This window comes from Malaclemys terrapin, chromosome 9 (assembly GCF_027887155.1).
Source record: "Malaclemys terrapin pileata isolate rMalTer1 chromosome 9, rMalTer1.hap1, whole genome shotgun sequence".
Lineage (NCBI taxonomy): Eukaryota > Metazoa > Chordata > Testudines > Emydidae > Malaclemys > Malaclemys terrapin.
This window is the reverse complement of record NC_071513.1, coordinates 71,947,638-71,970,928: the sequence shown is the minus strand read 5'-3', so window position 1 is coordinate 71,970,928 and position 23,291 is coordinate 71,947,638. Positions and strand designations below refer to the sequence as shown.

Here is a 23,291-nt window from a genome sequence, read left to right as displayed (position 1 = left end):
CATGCTTCAGAGGCAGAGAAGGGTGAAGAGGAGAATGTCCCTTGTCTACCCCATGGGCCAGGAACACCGAAAGAGGCAGCCTGCGCGCTGCCCCTTATTTAGTCTTTGTGAAAGGGATGAGGCTGTGACTTTAAACATTTAGGCAGAAATATTTAAACAGTGGAATCCTAGCAAGCCAAATACAGAGAATAGAAATCGCACTCTAGATGCACTTGGTGGCTTGACTGAATTCTCTACATACATCATGCAGAAGATGAATGATGCAGCTATTATAGCTATAATCCTAGGCATTAACACTTTTGAAGTTACTTTATACTATAGTACTTTATATTAGGTCTCAGAGTTGCACAGGAATTACAGTTCAGTACTTATAATGATAAACTATGTTAATGAGAGCAGCAATATTTTCTGGCCTAGGACAGTAGTGACATTGAATTGGGAAAATCTGACATTTGATTAAACTGTTTTTTATGATTTTAATAAAGTAGTATAGCTTTCTTACTCCCTTTATGTTTTCTTAATCAATTATTTAACTATAGTCACTAAGTGACTCAGCTAGTAATAGAAATTCTTTGCCTGCAAATACTGAAATGGATGATTAAGAAGTCTATTTATACCCCCATCTAATTAAATTAGGAACTAAAAAAGCACCAAACACCTTCAGAACAATAAAGACTGCAAACATACAGTTAACATGACCACTTCCTCTCCGTTCTGGATATCCCATAGTTTGGCTGTCGTATCCATACTTCCAGTTGCTATCAGAGTGCTTTGAAGATTAAATGATAAACAAACCTGTAACACAAACATTGGGGGAACAATAAACTTCCTATGAATTTTTTGAAAACTAACTGGGGTCAGGATCTGTATTTGAAAACACAGCAATAGTACAATTTAACAGTTTGTGACTTACAAATACAGTCATGGCACTTGAATAATGTTACAGCTGCAGTACCTTCTAGACATTTCGTTAGAGAAGCAACAAATCCTTACCACACAAGCTTTGGAGGACAGCTTATTGGACTGAACTAACTAGTTGCTTTAAAAATGATTGTGTGTGTTAAAAAAGGCTTATTGGAACATATGTCAACCCTATATTCAAACAGCCTTTTTTACATACAGCCTCATTTTTATTACAGGTATATATTTGAGCAAAAATGCAACAAAGTCCCCAACTCAGTCCTCACACTAATGACAGATGTAGCCAGCTTCCAGTCCTCAGTAACTATATGATATGGTTCTTCTTCTAATGAGGAACACAAATGTCTTTGGAAAAAGGAAAACATTTGCTGGGAACTTAGTTGCATTTTCAATTATGATATTCCATTTTTCATTATTGAACAAATCTACATAGCATAGACATGTGGCAGCAGTTCATGTGTAATAAACATCTACTCTTTTAGAAATTATTGAAGGTTATGGGCCTGAAGTTGAGAAACAGCATCTGATATTGCAGGTATAATTCTTATCAATTATTTGCAGGTACAATTCATAGCATTTTGGGCCTGATCCAACTACTACTGAAGTCAGTGGAAACTGATCAAGCCATAAGAGATCTAATTACCTGATTTGTAGGCACAAAGACAGAGACAGAGTTGAGACACTTTTAAAAATCAGATCGTTCACGTTAAGAGAAATCATTTCAAAACGCTCAGAGAACAAACAAATCACTTCAAGACATACCAACGCTACTGTACACTGATGCAAAGCAGCAACTTCTCAGGCCCAGTTTTCACTTTTGCAACTTACAAATTAAACTGCTGCACCTACAATGCACACATAGTTTCTATACTTTTTTACTCTATTGAATGACAACTCAAAAGGCAATTTTTATAGAAAAATATAATCTGAGTGTTTCAGTGTGGTATTCTAGTACATATAATTTTACAAGCCAAACATAAGAATCAAAAAGAAAAATCACGCTCCAGAAAAACAAGGGTATTGTTTCAAAAATGTAAACAAATTATGGGAGAAATCATAACTGAAATTTTCTAATATGCAATCAATTAAAAATATCAAATTTTAAATAGTCAAAAATAATTCTTAACATTTGGCAAAAGAGGGAAACTGTAACCAATTAGAGATAAAAATAAATTATTTGAATTATACTCTGCTAATTGGATACAAAGTGTTTTGTTCTATTCCTTGACGGCATGCCTTTTTGTACATGCTCAAATAGTTTGATCAATATGGGTCAGTGCAGGAAAAAAGTAGCCTCTGTTGTTGCTAGTTCATGGAGGCTCTACAGACCTCCCAGAGTACACAGCTATACCTCTAGGTTACACTGAATTCAAAGGCGTAAGAAATGCTCTCCAATGGGAGGCATAACAGACATCAAGCAGTGCATTCATGATATGTGATACTTCAGTTCATTGTAATAATGGGACAAAAGGGGCAAACATTCATTCAGGTGGGAATGATGTTAAAGGGCCATGTAGAACAAAGAGAGAATAGGTCTTTAAGCCAGGCAGGACCTGATCTGTCTCTCCACTAGGTGAGTGATATAGCTAGAGTCATGGGAGAGAGGGAGTGAAGAGCAACAGGACCAGAACAGACAACAGCAGAATGCAAGAGAAGATGGAAAAAATGTACCAAAAATGAATGGTATAGAGAATGTGGATCAGAAACTTCTGTTCTCCCTGTCTCATAAAGAAGAGGACATTCAATGAAACTGAAAATTCAAAACTGATATAAAGAGGTACTTTCACACAATTCATAATCAGACTGTGACACTCATTGTCACAGATTGTTGTTGAAGCCAAGAATTTAGCAAGATTCAAAAAACAATGGGACATTTACTTGGATATCGAGAATATCCCCCAAAATTATAGTAGTAAATATATTTTAAACAAGAGTTTTAGGTTGGCTTTAGCCAACCTTTACATAATAGGGGTTAAGAGGAGATTACCCAGGGGGCCAGATTATCCCATAACTACCTATCGCTGGGTTTCATGCCTCTTCCTCTTAAGCATCTGGCACTGGCCACTGCTGGAGATAGATCATAAACCTGATCCAGCATGGTAATTCCTATGTTTCTAAGAGATGGGTGCTTCTTTGCTTTAGCTCTCTATGCTGCAAGCTGTCCCATAAGTCCCGAGCATACATAAGTAGAGTCTCTTAGGATCCAATTCTCCCATGCAGCCAGTGCCTCAAGACACCCACAACTTGCATAGAGAGAAAGGCTATATACACACTGTGTTGAATAGGGAGAAAGTTAACATTATTAATTACAAAGATCTAGATGCAGGTTTTTAAAACAGTAGAGTTTTAGCATCATGGGAGTTTGAATACAAGAGCAGAAGCTCTCCCACCCCACCCTAGTAAAGACACACCATTATGAGACAATCTTGATTATACCAAGGTCCTAGATGACACCGAGAACTTTTGGATAATCAAGCAATTTTTTTCAGTGTAATTAACAAACATCAGAGGAAACGACCCTAAAGTAGTAGTGGTTTGACTTATTAAGTTCTGGAAAATCGAGATTATACTGGATATGAAAATACAATTGGATGCAAAGGTTTAATACTGTAATGCAGATACTCACTATTTCTGCTGTGTGTCCCCTGAAGGTATGATAACATTTTCCTGTTTCTGCACTCCATAATTTGCAGGTTTTATCAAAAGATCCAGTGGCAATCTTGTCACTAAGTGGAAAAATAGTCACTTTTATTTAGAAAAAAAGAAGAAAAAATTCAAAGGCAGTAGGAGAAACTGAAGAATTCACAAAAATACATGATCCTTTATATACCAAAGCAGTATATTTTTCAAATCATCTCATGAACAAGCCTAGAGATTAGCAATATATTTTATGACTAAATTTGTGGCAGGCACCGTAGAGATTTGCATTCCTTGGGTCAGTTGTACATCACTCTACAAAGTCATTCTGTCCTATTTCCACACCAGGCGTCAGACCAAAATCAATGTGAGAGGGAGGACATAATGTAGTAGCTGTGTTAGCGTAAATTCCCTCAATGCTCGCAGATGCATTCTGCCAGATTATTTGATCTTGCAACACACCTTTTAGAAACTGAAGTTTTACTAAGGGTAAAAACAAACAATTTGCTGGTGCGCCAGTCTTTCTTTGCAGCCTATTTAATTTTCAAATTAAAAAGACAGGGCCAAATTCCCTACTACACTGGGGCAGGTTTGTGCCTGTCCACCAATGCAAAGCTGACCACTCTAATTTACACCACAGACTAGACCATCTGATGAACATCCAAATAGACTTATTAAAAGTCACAGAATGTGTGCAGCCTTACAAAGTTGTTTCATATACATTGGCATTGCACCTCAGTAACAACCACTGATTTCTTAGATCAGTGTTTCCCAAACTTGGGACGCCGCTTGTGTAGGGAAAGCCCCTGGTGGGCCGGGCCGGTTTGTTTACCTGCCGCGTCCGCAGGTCCGGCCCGATCGCGGCTCCCACTGGCCGCGGTTCGCTGCTCCAGGCCAATGGGGGCTGCAGGAAGCGGCGCAGGCCAAGGGACGTACTGACCGCCACTTCCCGCAGCCCCCATTGGCCTGGAGCAGCGAACCGCGGCCAGTGGGAGACGCAATCGGCCGGACCTGCGGACGCGGCAGGTAAACAAACCGGCCCGGCCCACCAGGGGCTTTCCCTACACAAGCGGCGTCCCAAGTTTGGGAAACACTGTCTTAGATGACTGGTATAGTAGGTATGTGTGTACACAGCATCTCCCTCTGGCTTTCTTGGGACTCATCCCATACCCAATTTGTATTTAAACCTAACAGAGTGGAAGACCAATAGCATGGAACTCCCCATATAAGTCTGTTTCTTTGATAAACCACTCAAAGTTACATTAAGTATCTAATTATCCTCCCACTGAAGGCAAAGGAAGTATTGTGATTGACCTCTATGGGTATGTCTACATTGCAATTAAAAGCCTGCAGCTGGCCGTGCTAGCTAACTCAGGCTTGCAGGGTTCAGGCTAAGGGGCTGTTTAGATTTTTGGGCTCAGGTTGCAGCCCGACCTCTGGTATCCTCTCACCGTGCAGGATCCCAGCCCTGGCTCCAGCCCTAGTGTCTACACCACAATTAAATACCCCTTAGCTTGAGCTCCTGAGAATTGGCCAGCTGCAGGCTTTTAATTGCAGTGTAGACATATCTTATGAGATCAGGAATCTCTTCTCCCGAGTAAAATATTTTAAATGTCTGTTCAACCTTCTTTTTCCTCTTGCAATTATACAAACATTCATTTTGCCCAGATGAAGTGACTCACCACAAATAATTGTTAAAATAGTCTCATAATGAATCCTATTAGGTGCTCACATACCACAGTGATGGATGTAGTATAGAAACCTAATGATTGGTGTTAAACTAGTTATTTTTCTTTGGAAATAGATTTCTAGCTCAGCTCTAGCTCAAGATCATCAGCAGGTTCGTTTTCTCTTATAATATGAAAAAATATCTGCGATCTACCACTTCTTCATTATCTGGTTTTGTGCTATCTGGAATCCAGTCACTGATTACTCTTTACAAAGATTTGCATCAGACTTTGGTCCATATAGACAATATCAAATAACCCTACACTTTGTGGTTTTAAGTAAGAAATCCCAATACTGCTAGGTGCTGAGTACGCTCAACTCTCATTCAGATCAATGCAAACTGATAATAAGTAATAGAAATACTAATAATAGTGCTCAGCACATTAAAAATGGGCCCTTTCTACCTTCTTCTGTAGAGTGTGGACAAAAGCATAACAGAGAAGAGAATTTACTTTTTGAAGCACAAAACTCTCTCATAAAGAAGGCGGCTCTTGACTAATGTAAACCTCTGAAACCTCTGTACATGACATCATATTCTCTTTACACTACAGCTGCTAGCTCTGATCTAACCCAGACAACTACTGTAGAAAATAAAAGATATGCAGATTCACATTGGACACTGATGTAGCAGCACCCTCAAGATCTCCTATCAATTACTCACCAGTTCTGACCAGTTTCTAAGTCAGACCCTTGATAATAATGTATGTGTAGTACTAAACGGATTAACCCACTTAAAAAGGCAGTTATGCTGGAAAAGCTGATCATTCTAACTAAAGCAACACAAGCTGTCATTACTCTATTTTATTTTAAAGTTTATATGATAACTATATTTGCAACATAGCAATGTTGGCAATTAGAAGGTGTCTCAAAGACTCTGAAAACCTGTTTACCCATAGGGATTATTGAAAGCTATTGCATAGACCACATTTCTGTGTCCCTCCAATGTACGTAGCTCCTCTCCTGATGCTGTGTCCCATATTTTGCATGTTCTGTCATAGCTTCCAGTGATAAAGCTAAAATGAAGAAAGATAAATGAGTTACAGAAGAGTAGAAACTTTCTCAGGGCCTGGGTCCACAACCTAGTGAAGTCAAGGGGAGTCTTTCCATTGATTTCAGTGGACTTTGCATCAGGCCCTAAATGCTTTTCCCGCATTCCATGGCATCCATGAGAATATTGATCATGGCAAAGATTCTAAATCAAGCAATTTCCAAAATTTTACTAAATATTATATATTTTAAAAGATAACATTACCAGTGCTCACTGCATTCTCTGCTACTAAAAAGCTAGGCTTTCCTTTAGAAGAGATTACAGAGAAAAAATAATTACAGCCTAATAAACTAACAATTAAGTCAGTTACAACTGAACTTCACTTACAGTGAAAGTCCCAAAGTGCTTAAATGTATTTCAATGGACTTGCACTCCACTTATATTGAAGCCTCACCCCACTTTCAGTACATTCACTTTACTATAATGTGTGTTTTTTTCTGCTAATCCTGCTTGAATACAGTAGCTATCACCAACATATGTGAGAGGGGAGAGTGCCATCAATTGAATCACACCATCATTTTTGCAGCCCCCTGGGTTTTTCCTTAGAAGTCTGAAATCCACGTATGTGAAATGCTTACATCTGCTTAGATACAATCATAACACAAAAGGATTTTGTTTGCAGGATAGATATGAGCACTGAAATTCACTATTTAATTTCCACATTAAAAAAAAATTTCCATTAGTAATTGTGCATTTTGAATTTAAAAATGAAAACTTACCAGGAACCAGATTTGTTAAATGCTACATTGGTCAGTGGCAATATATGTGCCCTAAGCACCTGAAATACAGGAAAATTAAGATTTGGTGCATTTTCAAATAAAATCAAATTACTAGGAGTTTTTGAATTAGCCTAATATCTACTCTTCTCAATATTTTCTTCCCATTTTAGTCATGCTAGCTGAGCAGTTATGACAGTAATACATTAACCCCCATCCAGAAGAAAGCATGTGTGAGCAATTACCACTATAGAATTCATGCAGAAAATTTCTGTCTTCACTAGGAATTGCAATGGTGCAGTTACGCTACTGATTGACTGGCCACAAATGGCTGTGATTGAAGCAGATCCTCAGTGTTCATAAGACCTGAATGAGCTGTCCTCTCTCTGTATTTCATTGTGTGCTGCCTTCTCTGAGAACAGAGAAGGAACACTAAGAGTTTCAGGAGTGGTGGGAGAAATAAATGGCCCTTATGGACCATGAGTGAGGGCTTCCTTGAAAGGTGCTCCAACAACTGTTCTTTGGTGTTTGCTAAGTCAAGTCATATACTACATACCACTGCATCCACTTGCAAGAAATAATTTTAACTTTTACATTGTGAGATGCTTTCAACAAGTGTAAGACATTGTTTTAAAAAAATGGGGAGAGAGAGGCAATGCCAGAGTTCCACACCCAAAGGTTCACCACAATAAAAGTCTTATCACTGCTGATTTGAAATACACTGGTGGAACTTCTAAAAAGCAGATGTCAGAACGGAGAAACTCGTCAGGATGAAATTCAGAGAGGAGATTTCAAATCTAGCCACTGCCTGGATCATTTAGATTGTGGAACCAACTCTTTTCAAACACACCGTGTAAGAGCTTTTGATCAGAGACAATTTGTCTTTATTCTTTCTATAAACTGTCAGACATACCTATGGCACTATATGCAAAGATTTATTAAATAAGTAATAATTATTAATAGGGCCCTATCAAATTCACGGTACATTTTGATCAATTTCACGGTCATAGAATTTTAAAAATCGTGAATTTCATTATTTCAGCTCTTTAATTCTGAAATTTCACAGTGTAGTACTTGTAGGGGTCCTTACCCAATAAGGAGTTGTGGGGGGGCGGGGTCGCAAGGTTATTGTATGGGAGATTGTGGTACTGCTACCGTTACTTCTGCACCGCTACTGGCGGTAGTGCTGCCTTCAGACCTGAGCAGCTGGAGAGCAGCAGCTGCTGGCTGGGAGCCCAGCTCTGAAGGCAGAGCCACTGCCAGCAGCAGCACAGAAGTAAGGAAGGCATGGTATGGTATTGCCACCCTTACTTCTGCGCTGCTGCCTGCAGAGCTGGGCCCTTAGTCAGCAGCCACCACTCTCTGGTCGCCCAGCGCTGAAGGCAGCACAGAAGTAAGGGTGGCAATACCACAATCCCCCTAAAATAACCTTGTGACTCCCCCCTCACAACTCCCTTTTGGGTCAGGACCCCCAATTTGAGAAAGGCTGGTCTTCCCCATGAAATCTGTATAGTATATGGTAAAAGCACACAAAAAGACCAGATTTCACATTCCATGATGCGTTTTTCATGGCCGTGAATTTGGTAGGGCCCTAATTATTAATAATGCCAAATTAAAATCAATCTGCCACTATATTTAAGAATAAATTAAGTTACACTGCCAACAACTTTCTGCATTTCTCTGGCTATTCTTATACATGACTTACTTTTCAATAAAACTTGTATCCTTTACAAGCCAGCTTCTGCTTGATCCTATTATATACTGCCAACATAACTAGGGCCCTACCAAATTCACAGCCATGAAAAACTCATCATGGACCATGAAATCTGGCCTCCCCCCATGAAATTAGGTCTTTTGGGTGGTTTACCCTATACTATACAGATTTTGCAGGGGCGACCAGCGTTTCTCAAATTGGGGGTCCTGACCCAAAAGGGGGTTGCAGGGGAGTCAGAAGGTTATTTTAGGCGGGGGTCACAGTATTACCACCCTTATTTCTGTGCTGCCATCACATCTGGATGGCTGAAGAGCAGTGGCAGTTAGTCAGGTGCCCAGCTCTGAAGGTAGTGATCTGCCAGCAGCGACACAGAAGTAAGAGTGGCAATACTACACCATCCACCCTTACTTCTATGCTGCTGCCTTCAGAACTGGGTGATCGGAGAGTGGCAGCTGTTGACTGAGGGTCCAGCTCTTTAGGCAGCAGCATAGAAGTAAGGGTGGATGGTATGGCATTGCCACCCTCATTTCTGCCTTCAGAGCTGGGCTCCCAGCCAGCAGCCGCCACTCTCCAGCTGCCCAGAAGTAAGGGTGGCAGTATTGCAACCCCCCCCCCCCCACCACCACCATAACTTTACAACCCCCAACTCCTTTGTGGGCCAGGACCCCTAAAATTACAAAACCATGAAATTCAGATTTAAATAGCTGAAATCATGAAATTTATTATTTTTAAAATCTTATGACAATGAAATTGACCAAAATGGACCATGAATTAGGTAGGACCCTACACATAACCTTACTTGTGAAAACCACACCATTTGTTGACATTGAAATGAAGGGATGTCACAAATGAGCAATTAGAATGTCACTGCAGGACCAAGGAGGAGAAATGCGTAATAAGCAATGCTACTTAATCTCTGGCATATAGGCAGAGCCTCCAGCTTCCTGCTGTTATCTATGGCTTCTTATGATTCTGTCTAACTCCTCTGTTTATCTCAATAGCCAGCCATAGGTTTCTTTGTTTTTTAATAGCTTTTCCTCCCAGTTGCCTCTAGGCTTTTTCTCTGCTGGTTATCGGATTCCCTCTCACCCCTTCCATGGCATAGACACTTGCAGGGAATGAATGGGCCATCTGAAGAAGGGAGAGCCCCCAAGAGAAGCAATATAGAAAAGAAGATTAGGGAACAGGATAAGGAAATTGTGGACAGAGCATTGACTGCAAACAGCTAAGGAGAGAAAATGGAGAGGCAGAGATAAAGAGGGGCAAAAATGGAAACACTATAAGACGGGGCAGAATATTGTCACAGAGCAGAGAAGACGGGGACTTGGAGATCTTAGAGGAGGAACTGACAGAAATGGAGGAGAAATAGTTCTGGAACTGCTCAAGGAGGGAGAGAGAGGCTACTTACAAGTTAGAGAGGTTTTGCCCTTCAGGGAAAGTAGAGAGAGCTGTCACTACAGTTGCTGCAATGGAAATGGGCCATGAAGATGTGGAAAATTAGAATAATTTGTTTTTTTTTTCAAACACCCGCAAGTATATAAATATATGCACATTAGCATAAATAATTATGGAAATATATGGAGATTTGATCTCAAGCTTTCTTAAGGCCCCATGCAGGCAGCACTGGTAGTGAGAAATAAACTCCTTGTGAGAGCATAAATGTATCTGACAATTAGCAACTGAGAGAGAGGATGTTAGAAAGATTTATGTTCAAGTTCAGATCCTAACATTTTTTCAAGTATCAAAGCCCTTTTTTGTTAAAAGCCCAGAGACGTAACTGTTCCATCTGCAGAACCCATCTGAAGTCAATGAGAGTTGCCTGTGCAAAATGCCAAACCCTAAGGTGATATCAGGGAATTTGTGTATCAGTACTGTAATATAGGCTACAGCAGTCCATGAGATAAATCTCCAGAACAATGCAGCATGCCACGGCCATAGAACAATCTCAAATGCCTATCCAGTTGCTACAGTAGCATGCTACTCTGCTGGTTGTCTAACACAAAGTCATGATCACAATTATAGGAAATAGCAAAGAAGACAGAGATGGGAAATGAGCCAATGCTGATCAGATTTGCCTGGCTCTTGTATTGCTAAATAAGGGAAATCAACCACTAAGTGTCCCCAGCAAAGACCAAATTCATTCTTTCTGTGGGGTGTCAGGGGACAAGGAGCAGGGGGGGGTTGGATGGGTTGGGAGTTCTGAGGGGGGCAGTCAGGGGACGGGAAGTGGGAGGGGGTGGATAGGGAGCAGGTTGTTTGAGGAGGCACAGCCTTCCCTACCCAGCCCTCCATACAGTTGCGCAACCCCAATGTGGCCTCGGGCCAAAAAGTTTGCCGACCCCTGCTCTAGTATATGATTGACCAACATCTTTTTGTAGTTGCACACTGCCATCTGCTGATATGATGAAGATACAACAATAGCTTATTGTAGATGAAAAAATGTAACATTTGGGAAGTAAATTCTATTACTGACTCTCATTTACAACAAAGTACAGCTAAATCAATCCTCTTCTTGTGACTTGTGGAAAACATTGGGTTATTTAAAGCAAATTTACCGAGGTGCTGTATGTAGCAAAAGCACAAAAACATTGTTCTAACCTTTTCTATTTAAAAGGTGACAAGTTATTCAATACAAAAAAAAAATCAAAATAATAAACTACTAATTACAAATACTCAGAAAAAAGACCAAGTGGAGGTGAAGAACATGAGAGACGTAGAAACTACATTTCTACAGAATATCTATGCCTTAGCAACCACAATTCTTGTACCTCAAAATAGACCTGGCTGAAAGAGCAGCTTAAGAACCGTTAACTCTCCAGCCTTAGGATTTCTGCAAAGATAACATTTTCACTAGGGCTGGGAGATACTGGTATTATTTAAAACTAATTATTAATGGGAAAGTTAACAGGATAATCACAATTTTGAGATCATTTCTAAGAACCCACAGCAGGCAAGACAGATCCAGATTCAGTTCCGTTTGCGCCGCCAGAGCAGTGCAAACGTTATGGAGAATTCTGTAGGGCCAAATTCTGTTCTCAATTGTCCAATTATACCTGGTCTACACTTACAGCTTAAGATGCCATAGCTACAGCACTCAGGGATGTGAAAAGTCCACACCTCTGAGTACCATACCTACACCAGTCAAACCCCTGGCATTAATACAGCCAGACCGACAGAAGAATGTTTCCGTCAGGTAGCTGCCACTCATTTGGAGAGGTGGAATCACTACAGTGACAGAAAAGCCCTTTCCATTACTGTAGTCTACACCTACACCACAGGCTTACAGCAGCATAGGGACGGGGCCATAGCTATGCTGCTGTAGAGGCTGCAGAGTAGACATGGCCTCAAGCTAATGTTGATGCACAGCTATTCTGGATTTACAACAGTGTAACTGCGATCAGAAAAGACCCAGAAATTATTTTCAACATGCCTCGTACCTTAAAAAGGTAGAACTTGTGGTCCTCTTGTTGCCCAAGCTTCTCTTGTAACCTTAGTATTAAATGTATGACCTGCTCTTTGCGCGAAGCTGTGATGAGAGGTTCTGCTTTTCGGATTTCTTCTACTAAGCCGCCTACATCTGTGCTAGAGTGGATGGAAAAAACATGCATCATCCACTGGCAAACAGTTACGATAAACACATTATTTACTTACAGAGAGTGAGAAAATAAGCAGTCAGATGCGACACTGCTATTTTATTCTGAATAAGTTTAAGCAAAACCAAAATATAAATACTTTTAAATATGTTTTACTGGTTTCTAATATATTTTTTATCTTTCAGAAAAAAAATTACATTTGACTTTTTGAAACTGTAGTTTTGCAGACACCCTTCACTTTTCAAAGGATTCCACAGAGGGTGTAATACAGCTAATACCCAAATGACACTTTCAACCTTTAACACTAATTTAGTCTTAAATCGAAGCTAGAACCTCTTGATAGGTAAAAAGCCCAACAAACAGCAACAATATTGTTATGAACAGGATTAAACCTTGTTATGGGCTGAGTTAAATCCTCATTTGAAACTGATGGGTATGAATGTGCCCTTCATTTACGATAGCTGTAAGAGACAGCTAAAGGGCTACACCTAAAACAAAGCATATGAAGCCTGCCCAGAAACTAGCACTATGTGGGTGGAGGGTTCCACTGGGTATTGTTTTAGTGTTTGTGGGTGGGTGTGGAAGAGACTAGCTGGGGTGCAACAAGAAACTGAGAGATTCAGAGGAAGAGCGAGCAGTGGCAGATTAGCCACTGAGCCAATGGAGCCCATGCCCAGGGGTCCCGGACAATTGGAGCGCCAGGTGGGCGGAGCGGGGCAAGACCCCACGCCCCAACCCCATTTCCTCAGCAGAAGCACAAGAGGGCTCCAAGGGGGCAGGGGGCTGCAGGCAGAAGTGGTAGGGAGGGACTTGCTCTGGCCCAGGACCCCACGAAACTGTAATCCATCTCTGAGAGCGAGAAATGCCAAGCAGCAGTCTCGAAGCACATTGAGGCCCTGGGAGACGCCTGGAGAGATTCCAGTTTGGTGGTGGTGGCTGAAAGAAGCTTGGGCCTGTATGCTAAGAAACTATTCCTTTAGGGTTTGATTCCTCCTGTGTTCGGAGAAGGACTTTGTACATTCTTTGTAAATAAACAAGATTGCACCAAAGAAAATACCAGACTCCATCATCAATTTCTTCTCTCATCTGGAATAACCTACAAGGCCCCAAACTTTGACTAATCATTCAGGTCAAAAAGGGGCAACAAGGCAGGCCACCCTACCCATCAATTCATGTGTTTCGATTGAGACACTATTCTACCAATATCAGCACTGGACATGTCTTATTTCTTTGTGGACTAAATCTAATGAATCTTGTGGATTTTAGTGTCCTCCTTACTGGTGCTGGGGCATATCTGACTTCTCTCTCTGCACCACTTCCAGACAGAGTCAGCTGATTTCAATTAGTTCACTGACAGCTACCATCAGCAATGTAATATGGCCCTTGGCTCTCATAATATATTAGTTCTTGTGCCTGGCAGCCACCAGATTTAACAATGATCTGAGGCACCTGAAGCAACTGAAACAGGTGGGAGAGGAAATGGCTGAAATCAGCATGAAGTCTGATTATCTTCTCTATAGGACTCAATGGCACACAGAGGTGCTAGCACTCAACCATAGATTGCACAAATCACCTGAAGGTCGGTGGGCAAAACTACCAACCAGAACGGTGAATAGCCCCTCGTGCATGGGTTTGTGGAGCACCTTTCTACCTCCTCACAATCACATCCAGTAGAACTCTCCCAGTTAGTGCGACGTCTAATGCAGACTGATACCTTGCCAAACTATTATGTTCCTTCAATTGATCACTGTGGTGAGAGTGTCACACTCGTCACAGAAGAAACAGATCTTCAGGCTGGTGTCTTCCACCCTTTGAGAACCAGAGCTGCAGCTCCTGATGATCTGTCTACCATAGTTAGATTCCATTTGGCCTCTGATAAGGATATCCATGTCCCCTGTGTTATCCAAGAGCCCCCCATCTTCACTCTAAACTTGGCTGTGAAACAGACTTCCTTTGTAGTCATAGCAATGGCCCTATTTTCAGAGATGCTGAGCACTGACAGCTCCTACTGACCTCTCTGGGAGTTGCGGGTGCTCAGCGCTTCTGAAAATCAGGCCATACACCTTTCTTCCATAGGACCCACTGCCAATGGCTAAACTCCTATTAACTTCAACAGGAGCAGGCACTCAGTTTACCCATCTAGATTATTAATAGTATTTTTACTTACCTATCTCACAGTATTGTTGTGAGGATTAATTAATTAGTGAGACTGAATCTGAACTCATTTATACCAGTGTAATTCAAATGTCTTCAGTACAGCTGATTTCAAGCAGTGTAACTGAGAGCAGAATCAGGCCCATTGATGAGAAACATTCTGAAGATAAAAGGTGCTACTGTACAGAAGTGCTAAATATTGTTAATTACAACATTACAATTTGTGCCACCTGAAAATTTTGCATTTTTGCTGGTTAGTAACCACAGTTTGTGGACATGCCTTGATGTGACAGGTCTGTAAACAAAAGCAGTTCCCACCTCCACCTCCTGACACTGCATCAAGAATTGCAACAGCAGAATGATCAGTCAGAATGTAGGATTTCTTAATGCCCTCAAATAATTAGAAATATTAAGAGAACAAAAGTTAACCCATAAGAGAAAAAGTTTGTCCCAAATCACGTTTACAACAACTGAACAGAGTTGTACGTAACCTACTATTAAGTTGTCTTGTAAAATAAGGTATACTTCTGCTGTCTAAAATAATATAATACTTACCCAGGACTGAGATCAAGTAAATCTATGGATTTGGTCTTCAATTCACCACCTTGAACATATTCCAAAATAATCCCTTTGAAGAAACAATAAACAATTCTAAATTAGAAGTTCATCATGACAGCTGGCTTTTTTTTGGGGGGTGCATACTATTTGACATTTACATTGATATAACCACATTGACTTCAATAGAGATGCTCCTGATTTACATCATTCTTATCAAAATCAGAATCCGGATGACATCATTTCTTTCTTTGGGATTGGCAGAGTGCATGAGTGCATCTGCTATGTTAACTTCTCTATTTGCAAAAGTCTACATGCAGAACTGCATATAAAATTGCATACCCAGGTTTGGGTAGACTCTGGCACTTTTAAAAGATGTATTTTGAATTTTAGAATTAAGATATTTGGCCACATCACTTCCTGTTTAAAGAACTACTTGGGCATTTTGCCAGGTTTGCGAGCAAATGTTTAATTTGGCAGAAGGATTTATCCTTTCCTGACATTCTGAGCCTCCTCGCTTATCTCTATTTTTCATTTTTAACTATTTATCAGAGAAAGTTGATCCCAGAAAAAGAGAAGAAAGAAAGTTCCTAAACAGACTGACACCAAACTTTATTCTATTATCAAATTCCTGGCAAGATTGTTTCCTATACTAAACCGCATATTACCTCAATGCTTCTGTCATGACTACATTTGATAAGATACACAAAAATTTGTAATTATTGAATTTCCTACAATAGATTTACATTTACTTTGCAGCCGTTTCCCTGGGGGCTGGTTCTTCTTTCACATCAGTTTGACACAGGTGTAACTCCACTGGGCTCAGTGGTATAAACTCCAGTTAATACTGGTATATTTACACCAGAATTAACAGGGGGTTGTATTTAGTCTACAACATCCCTTTAGTTATGTTATGACTCAAAACCTCCTGCAGCTAAGGTAATAAATCTCTTCAGGATTGTTATGCAGTCACTGGAAATATTTAGGGAAGGGGGAAAACATGTCCCCAACCGCACATTATATAAATTTGCAGTAATACAAATATTTTTAATTGCAAAAGCAAAAAACCAACAGCACTGAGAAGATTTTCCCCTTCAGACATTTTGCAATAGATGATCAGACAGCAAAGCTGCTGAGAGTCAGGGTACACAGGACAGGCTAAGCTCTTAGGAGCAGGGACCATCTTTTGTTCCGTTTGTACAGTGGGGTCCTTGTCCATGACTAAGGGTCCCACTGCTACAGCAATACAAATAATACATAACAGTCCCATGAATAGGCACAGAAATGATTGCTCAGGAAATTTAGATAAAAGGCAGAGGGAATAGCTAAACCATCTTCATAGCAGGAGAGATGATAAGTACAAAGGTTTCTGTGAAGGCAGCTTGGAGCCGGACAGCCCTGCCACAGTCCTGTGCTCCTCCTCTGCTACCCATTCATTCCTATCTCCTCCTCCCATCCCAACAACACTGAGCCCTTCCTCTGTTCCCACCGACCCACCCTCCGTCAGCTCCTCTCTACCCTTCCCTCCGCCATCCTGGGGCTGTTCCCCCCAGTCACCCCTCTCTGTCCTCCCCATCCTGGGGCTGTTCCCCCCAGTCACCCCTCTCTGTCCTCCCCATCCTGGGGCTGTTCCCCCCAGTCACCCCTCTCTGTCCTCCCCATCCTGGGGCTGTTCCCCCCAGTCACCCCTCTCTGTCCTCCCCATCCTGGGGCTGTTCCCCCCAGTCACCCCTCTCTGTCCTCCCCATCCTGGGGCTTTTCCCCCCAGTCACCCCTCTCTGCCCTCCCCCCGCCACTCTGCGGCTGTTCCCCCCATTACCCCTCTCTGCCCTCCCCCCCTATCCTGGGGCTTTTCCCCCCAGTCACCCTTCTCTGCCCTCCCCCCTGCCACCCTGCGGCTGTTCCCCCGAATCATCCCTCTCTGCCCTTTCCCCCCAGTCACCCCTCTCTGCCCCACCCCCATCCTGGGGCTCTGCTCCCCACAGCACCCTGTGCCCCCCCCGCCCCGTTCCGCACCCGGCGGGTAATATCGCAGCAGGAGCCGCTTCAGCTTCATCTTCTTCCCACAGGCCGAAACCCAAGCGCCGGCTTCGTTACCATAGAAACCAGCCAAACAGACTCGCCCCAGTGCGCAGGCGCGGCTGGACCGGCGGGGCGAGGCGCGGGAGCGCTCTGGGGACCGGACTAGAGCGGCCCCTCCCGGCCCCGATCCGCGCCAGGGGACGTTAACATGCGGTTGTGCCTGGGACGCTGGGCTGCGCGCGGGGCACGCACACATCCGGGAGGGGAGGGGCAGAGCCCGGGGAGCAACGAGCTGGGGATCCGCGGGCCGCGCCTCTGCCCCACAGGCGTGTCGGGGGCGGGAATCCAGCCCCAGCCGCCCTGACGGTGCTTACGCCCTCGGTGCTAGCCCGGCCTCCACGGTAGGGAATTTCCTGCTTCCCATCGCACCGCGTCAGCTCCCAGGCCGAGCCCGGAGTTGTCCTGCAGCGAGAGGAGCCCCATCGCACCGCGCCACCCCCCGGCGGAGCCGCCCAGCGCAGCACGGGGAGCGCACACGGGCCCCAGCGCTACACCCACGGACTCCCCGCAGCCTTTCCTTGTAGGACACAAACGGTACCAAAGTGCAGCCGCGCCCCCAGCATCTCCCAAAGCTATGGCTAGCGTCGTATTAATACACCGGGGGGTTAGTTAGACCTTAAAGGGCATTTTCTGTTCAGCTTTTAGTCTCTGTCTTTCTGCACCAAGACATTTGGGCACAGAAGGCAATAAAGACCTGCTAAATTAAAAGCTCAGACAGGATGCCTTGTCCAGGTATGAAAGTTACTGGGAAGTCTGGTTGTAGAGGATCCCTCTCTTTCTTTGTGCCTAATGCAAAAAAAAAAAAAAAAAATAGGAAAGCATATTACGGGTAAGAAAAACAAAAAAGAGCATAATAGAAATTAGTGTGCCAGTTTTTGTCATCTTTCACCCCACACACACCTTCTGACTTCAGTGATGTCACTGGGTAACCAAGGATAAGATTAGGCCCTATATGTTTATACCATTTCTTCAAGGGTGAAAACATATGTAAAACTAATTTAAGGACAGAAGAGGATAACAGCGCAGAAAATATAGATGAACTGGTCATAATTTAAAAGGGGTGCAGGACATTGTATTCAATAATTTCCCAGTTTTATTTTGTAGTTGGCAATGTAACAAAGTAAACCTGCACAGAAAAAGAGAAAATTACAGTTGCTTAAACCAGATACTTTAGATAAGAACATAACATAACAACGGCTCTGTACTGGGTCAGCCCAAAGGTTTATCTAGCCCAGTATCCCGTCTTCCGACAGTGGCCAGTGTGAGGTGCCCCAGAGGGAATGAACAGAGCAGGTAATCATCAAGTGATCCATCCCGTCGCCCATTCCCAGCCTCTGGCAAACAGAGGCTAGGGACACCATCCCTGTCCATCCTGGCTAATAGCCACTGATGGACCTATCCTCCATGAACTTATCCAGGTTTTTTTTTTTAACCCTGTTATAGGCTTGTCCTTCACAGCATCCTCTGGCAAGGAGTTCCACAGGTTGACACTGTGTTGTGTGAAAAAATACTTCCCTTTGTTTGTTTTAAATCTGCTGCCTATTAATTTCATTTGGTATCCCTACTTCTTGTGTTATGAGAAGGAGTAAATAACATTGCCATATTACTTTCTCCACACCACTCATGACTTTATAAACGTCTGTCATATCCCCCCTTAGTCGTCTCTTTTCTAAGCTGAAAAATCAGTTTTATTAATCTCTCCTCATATGGCAGCTGTTCCATACCCCAATCATGATGAGTGCAGAGTGAGTGATACTTACACTACTTCATCACCAGGATGAAGGGACAACAATGAATTTAAAAAAAAGAGAAATCGGAACTTAGGCTCACACCAGAACTGGGGCCCAGTCCTCACAGCTCATTCACTCACACAAGCATTGATTAAAGACAATTGGACTGTTCCGATAATGGCTGCTGGATTGGGCCCTGATGATGAAGAATTAGATACTTTTATCACTTTTCAGTTGCTCTGCGTTCTAAAGAGGCAGGCGCACCAATCTAATACCTATTTAAAAGCTACTTGGAAACCAAGAAGCTACTAAATGCCTAAAGAAAATGCCAGTAATTTAAGAAACTAAGTAAAGCTCAAAAGTCAAAACCCTGGTCAGAAACAGAAGAGGAAGACTTTAAAATATATAGTACGAACAGAGGTAATCAGCAAGGAGTCATGAAAGGATGATGATTCGTGGTAAATATGGTAAAAGTGTTATGCAGAAATAACTCAGAGCATCAACAGGGGGAAGCAGTGGACATGTTTTGCTTTAAAAAAAAATCTCATAGCAGATGAAAGGCCAATCTAATATGTCAACATAAGGATAGGATAGGTCAGAGTTCAATAACCCATGAATTTTTCAAAACATCCTTACGGCTCCCTGCAGTTTATCCTTTTAAGACAGTCCTTTGGTGTATGAAAGTTAGGAAATAGGGTACAATAGCAAATTCCAGATTTACTTGAGTGCCTGGGGTTTCTTTACTTTTTGTTTGGATTTGTTTGCTTGTTTTTAATTTTTTCCATTGTCTTATTTGTATTTAGAAAGTCATTTATTGTGGGATGGATAAGAAGATAATTTCAATAAAAACAATAATTTTAGATTTATCAGAAGCAGAGTCTCCTTCCAATTAACTCTTGCCACATAACTGTATAGAGTGAACTTTCTTTGAACAGCCTCTATGTCCCCTAGGTTCTCAACAGCCCTTTCAGCTGCATTCTATCCAAGTTTGCATTTTTACATTTAAACGTTTTTGCTATCCTTTCAATAGAAATGTTGGTTCAATATTAAGTATAAACAACAGTTTCCCAGATTAACTCCTCCCATTCTGCTCTCCCCAACACACCCACTTATATATCCTTATTGATACCTCCCATATTTGTTAACACTGAGGGCCTGATTCTTCTCTTCCAATGGTGTAAGTCAGGAGTATTTGGAACTCCATTGAAATCACATAATGCAAACATCTCGGACCTTTTTTGAATCATTCTCATTCTGTTGTCACCTCATTACTGTGTTATTCTTGAGAAATATGCTTGTTTCAAGATGCTGTGTGTCATATATCTATGCAAAAGTTAGCAGGGGATTCAGTGCCATTGGTATTACAATCTAAAGTTTTAGGATTGAGGGAGATTAGCTAGATGGAATAGTTGATTTGTCGTATCAGGGGCTAGATTGGCCTGAGAAAAATAAAACAAAACAAATATTAGTAACTAGAAGAACCCTAACTAACCAGGAACATCTTCACTGATACTCCACAGGCTGGAATTGCCCAGCACACAGCTCGGCTAACTGAAGTTCGTGTTGGGGTCAGTACTGTATGCATATAGCATTACAAAAATGCAGCCACCTGGGGCGGGGGTGAAAGTAACATTCAATGCTTACTGGTATGGGGGCTGGCTCTCGAGCCCCGGGAGAGGCGGGGCCTCAGGCAGCCCATCTGTGTTGCCTGGCCAGCGCCACCCAGGGCTTCAGTGGCAATTTAAAGGGCCCGGGACTCTGGCCACCATTACTGCAGCAGCAGCAGCCGGAACCCCAGGCCCTTTTAAATCACTGGCCCCGGGGCAACTGCTTCCCTTCCTCCCCCGTCGGAGGGGGGCAAAAGGGACAACAATTAAGCAGGGTCCTTTGCCATGGCAGCGCTTTAAGGACCCTGCTTAAAGCACTGCCACGGCAGCCCTTAAATGTCAGCTGTGTACAGGCTGGTACCGGCAACCACTTTTTACCGATACGCCGAACCAGCCAATACCACCTTACTTTCACTCCTGGGTGGAGGGAAATAGCCAACTAATGCACAATATTATGAGGAGAAATATTAGCTAGAAATACTTGGCAAACTCAGTGCCATGGGGTTTTTAGTGTCTGCAGAGAGCAGAGGTTCTCAAACTGGGGGTTGGGACCCTCAGGGAGTCACAAGGTTATTACATGGGGGGGGGGGTTGCGAGCTGTCAGCCTCCACCCCAAACCCCGCTTTGCCTCCAGCATTTATAATGGTGTTAAATATATTTAAAAAGTGTTTTTAATTTATAAAGGGGGGGGTCACACTCAGAGGCTTGCTGTGTGAAAGGGGTCACCAGTACAAAAGTTTGAGAGCCACTGGCAGAGAGCCTCTCGGTATATAAAGCCAGTTTCAAAAGACCCACATATATTGCTCAGAATTTAAAATACCTACACTGGAAGGAAGTTTGCACTGCTGAGACAACCTTGAACTAGTTTTAATCTATGGATGAAGTGATCAGCTGTTATGCAGAGAGATCAAAAGTATTGACATTATCAGCATGCAAGATTAACTTCTTGTGCACGGCTTTTGCATTTTAGCCTGTGTTAGCAGTGCTTCAGGAAAGGCAAAAAGCTTGATAAGCCTTGTCACCTGTCAGTATTTAAAAACCTTTGAAAGGCTTAATAAACACATCTAGAGCACTTGGACCCAACTGAATTTGACTGTATGAGAGGGAAATAATGCAACTACAATGAGCAATATCCCCCTGAGGCCCCATACCTCTTTAATTCTCTACCAGTTCAGTTCACATTACAAAAAATCTCTCTGTACTTAAGCCAAAGTATCACTCTAAGGGGAAAGAAGAAAGTGTTTCTTACTCAAACCTATCTTTGCTTGCAGAGAAGGGTGGTTTTTAGGCTTCCTGATTTAAAGTTGTATCATGACCCACTTGCTCTCAAGTAGGTCACTCTGTGGTATTCTGTACTAAATCATGAAATCCCTAGGGTAAACTGAGCAAGGGGAAGATTTTAAAAAGCCACTTCCTATTTCTGCTGTGTTAGTCATGGGCGTAATGAGCTTTTTCCAGTGGTGAGGGGGGTGTTAGTAGCCATACTGGAAGAACATGATGGGCCATCTCCTTCCTTCTTTATCTGTATGTTGTCCCCTCCCATATGAATTCAGAAAGCTTGCATAATGACACTTCCGTATTTCTGCCTGGTTAACTAAAATGGCCAGAGGGAGTTTTGTCCAAGGAAATTTATAGTGCTGTTTGTTTGGGAATGGAATTCCCCACTTCCAGTGCCCTCTAAACACACACAAATACTTCCCTTGTGCCCCGTCAGAGATTCAGGGAGTTTTCTTAGTCTGTTCACATTTCAGCTATGTTAATCATGGCTATAACCTGTGATAAATGTAGCTATATAATTAACAATTGCATTTCTGTATAATGCACCTTACAATTTCTAGGCATCTGCTGTCTGCATAGGTAGTTGCCATTATGTGCATCAGAATTGATAGCATGTTACACAGGAGACAAACTGTGCTCCATTCTGGACACTCAACTTCTGTTTTTTATATGCTGTTTCTTCTAATCTAAAAAAAGTCTAAAAATATATGTTTGCTCTTTGTGTACGAAAAACATAACCAACTTCTTCTGTGCATGCTTCTTCCGCTCTACTCTGCTCTGGCTAGGCCTCAGCTGGAGTATTGTGTCCAGTTCTGGACACCGCATTTCAAGAAAGATGTGGAGAAATTGGAAAGGGTCCAGAGAAGAGCAACAAGAATGATTAAAGGTCTTGAGAACATGACCTATGAAGGAAGCCTGAAAGAATTGGGTTTGTTTAGTTTGGAAAAGAGAAGACTGAGAGGGGACATGATAGCAGTTTCAGGTATCTAAAAGGGTGTCATAAGGAGGAGGGAGAAAACTTGTTCACCTTAGTCTCTAAGGATAGAACAAGAAGCAATGGGCTTAAACTGCAGCAAGGGAAGTCTAGGTTGGACATTAGGAAAAAGTTCCTAACTGTCAGGGTGGTTAAACACTGGAATAAATTGCCTAGGGAGCTTGTGGAATCTCCATCTCTGGAGATATTTAAGAGTAGGTTAGATAAATGTCTATCAGGGATGGTCTAGACAGTATTTGGTCCTGCCATGCAGGCAGGGGACTGGACTCTGTGACCTCTCGAGGTCCCTTCCAGTCCTAGAATCTATGAATCTATGTAAACGTGTGCATGTGTGGTGCAATTAGCATGAGCTAGAGCTAGTCCTCTCAAAAGAATGTCATGCTTTCCCCTTCTGCGGTTCCCACTTCCTCCAGCCCTGGACACTTGTTCACCCTTCTCCACTCAGTCAGACTAGTTCAGCAAATTCCTAGTTCCCTCACTCTTTGCCTGGTTTCTCAGGCAGCTTCCCTTTCTAGATGCTTTTATATAGGGAAG

At 42.4% G+C, this 23,291-nt stretch overlaps 1 protein-coding gene across 2 annotated transcripts in view; it reads right to left on the bottom strand.

Annotated features, from left to right (window-relative positions):
* The window catches only part of DAW1 (dynein assembly factor with WD repeats 1), a 30,947-nt gene extending 13,572 nt beyond the window's left edge, over positions 1–17,375 (bottom strand). Inside the window, exons 1-7 of one of the 2 annotated variants that reach the window (XM_054040931.1) lie at positions 17,164–17,375; positions 15,067–15,139; positions 12,202–12,346; positions 7,054–7,112; positions 6,177–6,299; positions 3,548–3,647; positions 688–795 (exon numbers count right to left, since the gene is read on the bottom strand). In XM_054040931.1, coding sequence (XP_053896906.1) covers positions 688–795; positions 3,548–3,647; positions 6,177–6,299; positions 7,054–7,112; positions 12,202–12,346; positions 15,067–15,139; positions 17,164–17,344 — 789 coding nt within the window. In that variant the 5' untranslated portion in view covers positions 17,345–17,375. Of the gene's footprint in view, positions 1–687; positions 796–3,547; positions 3,648–6,176; positions 6,300–7,053; positions 7,113–12,201; positions 12,347–15,066; positions 15,140–17,082 lie in introns of both variants that reach the window. The other variant, XM_054040930.1, reaches the window with a different exon arrangement.
* Between the last annotated feature and the right edge of the window lie 5,916 nt (positions 17,376–23,291).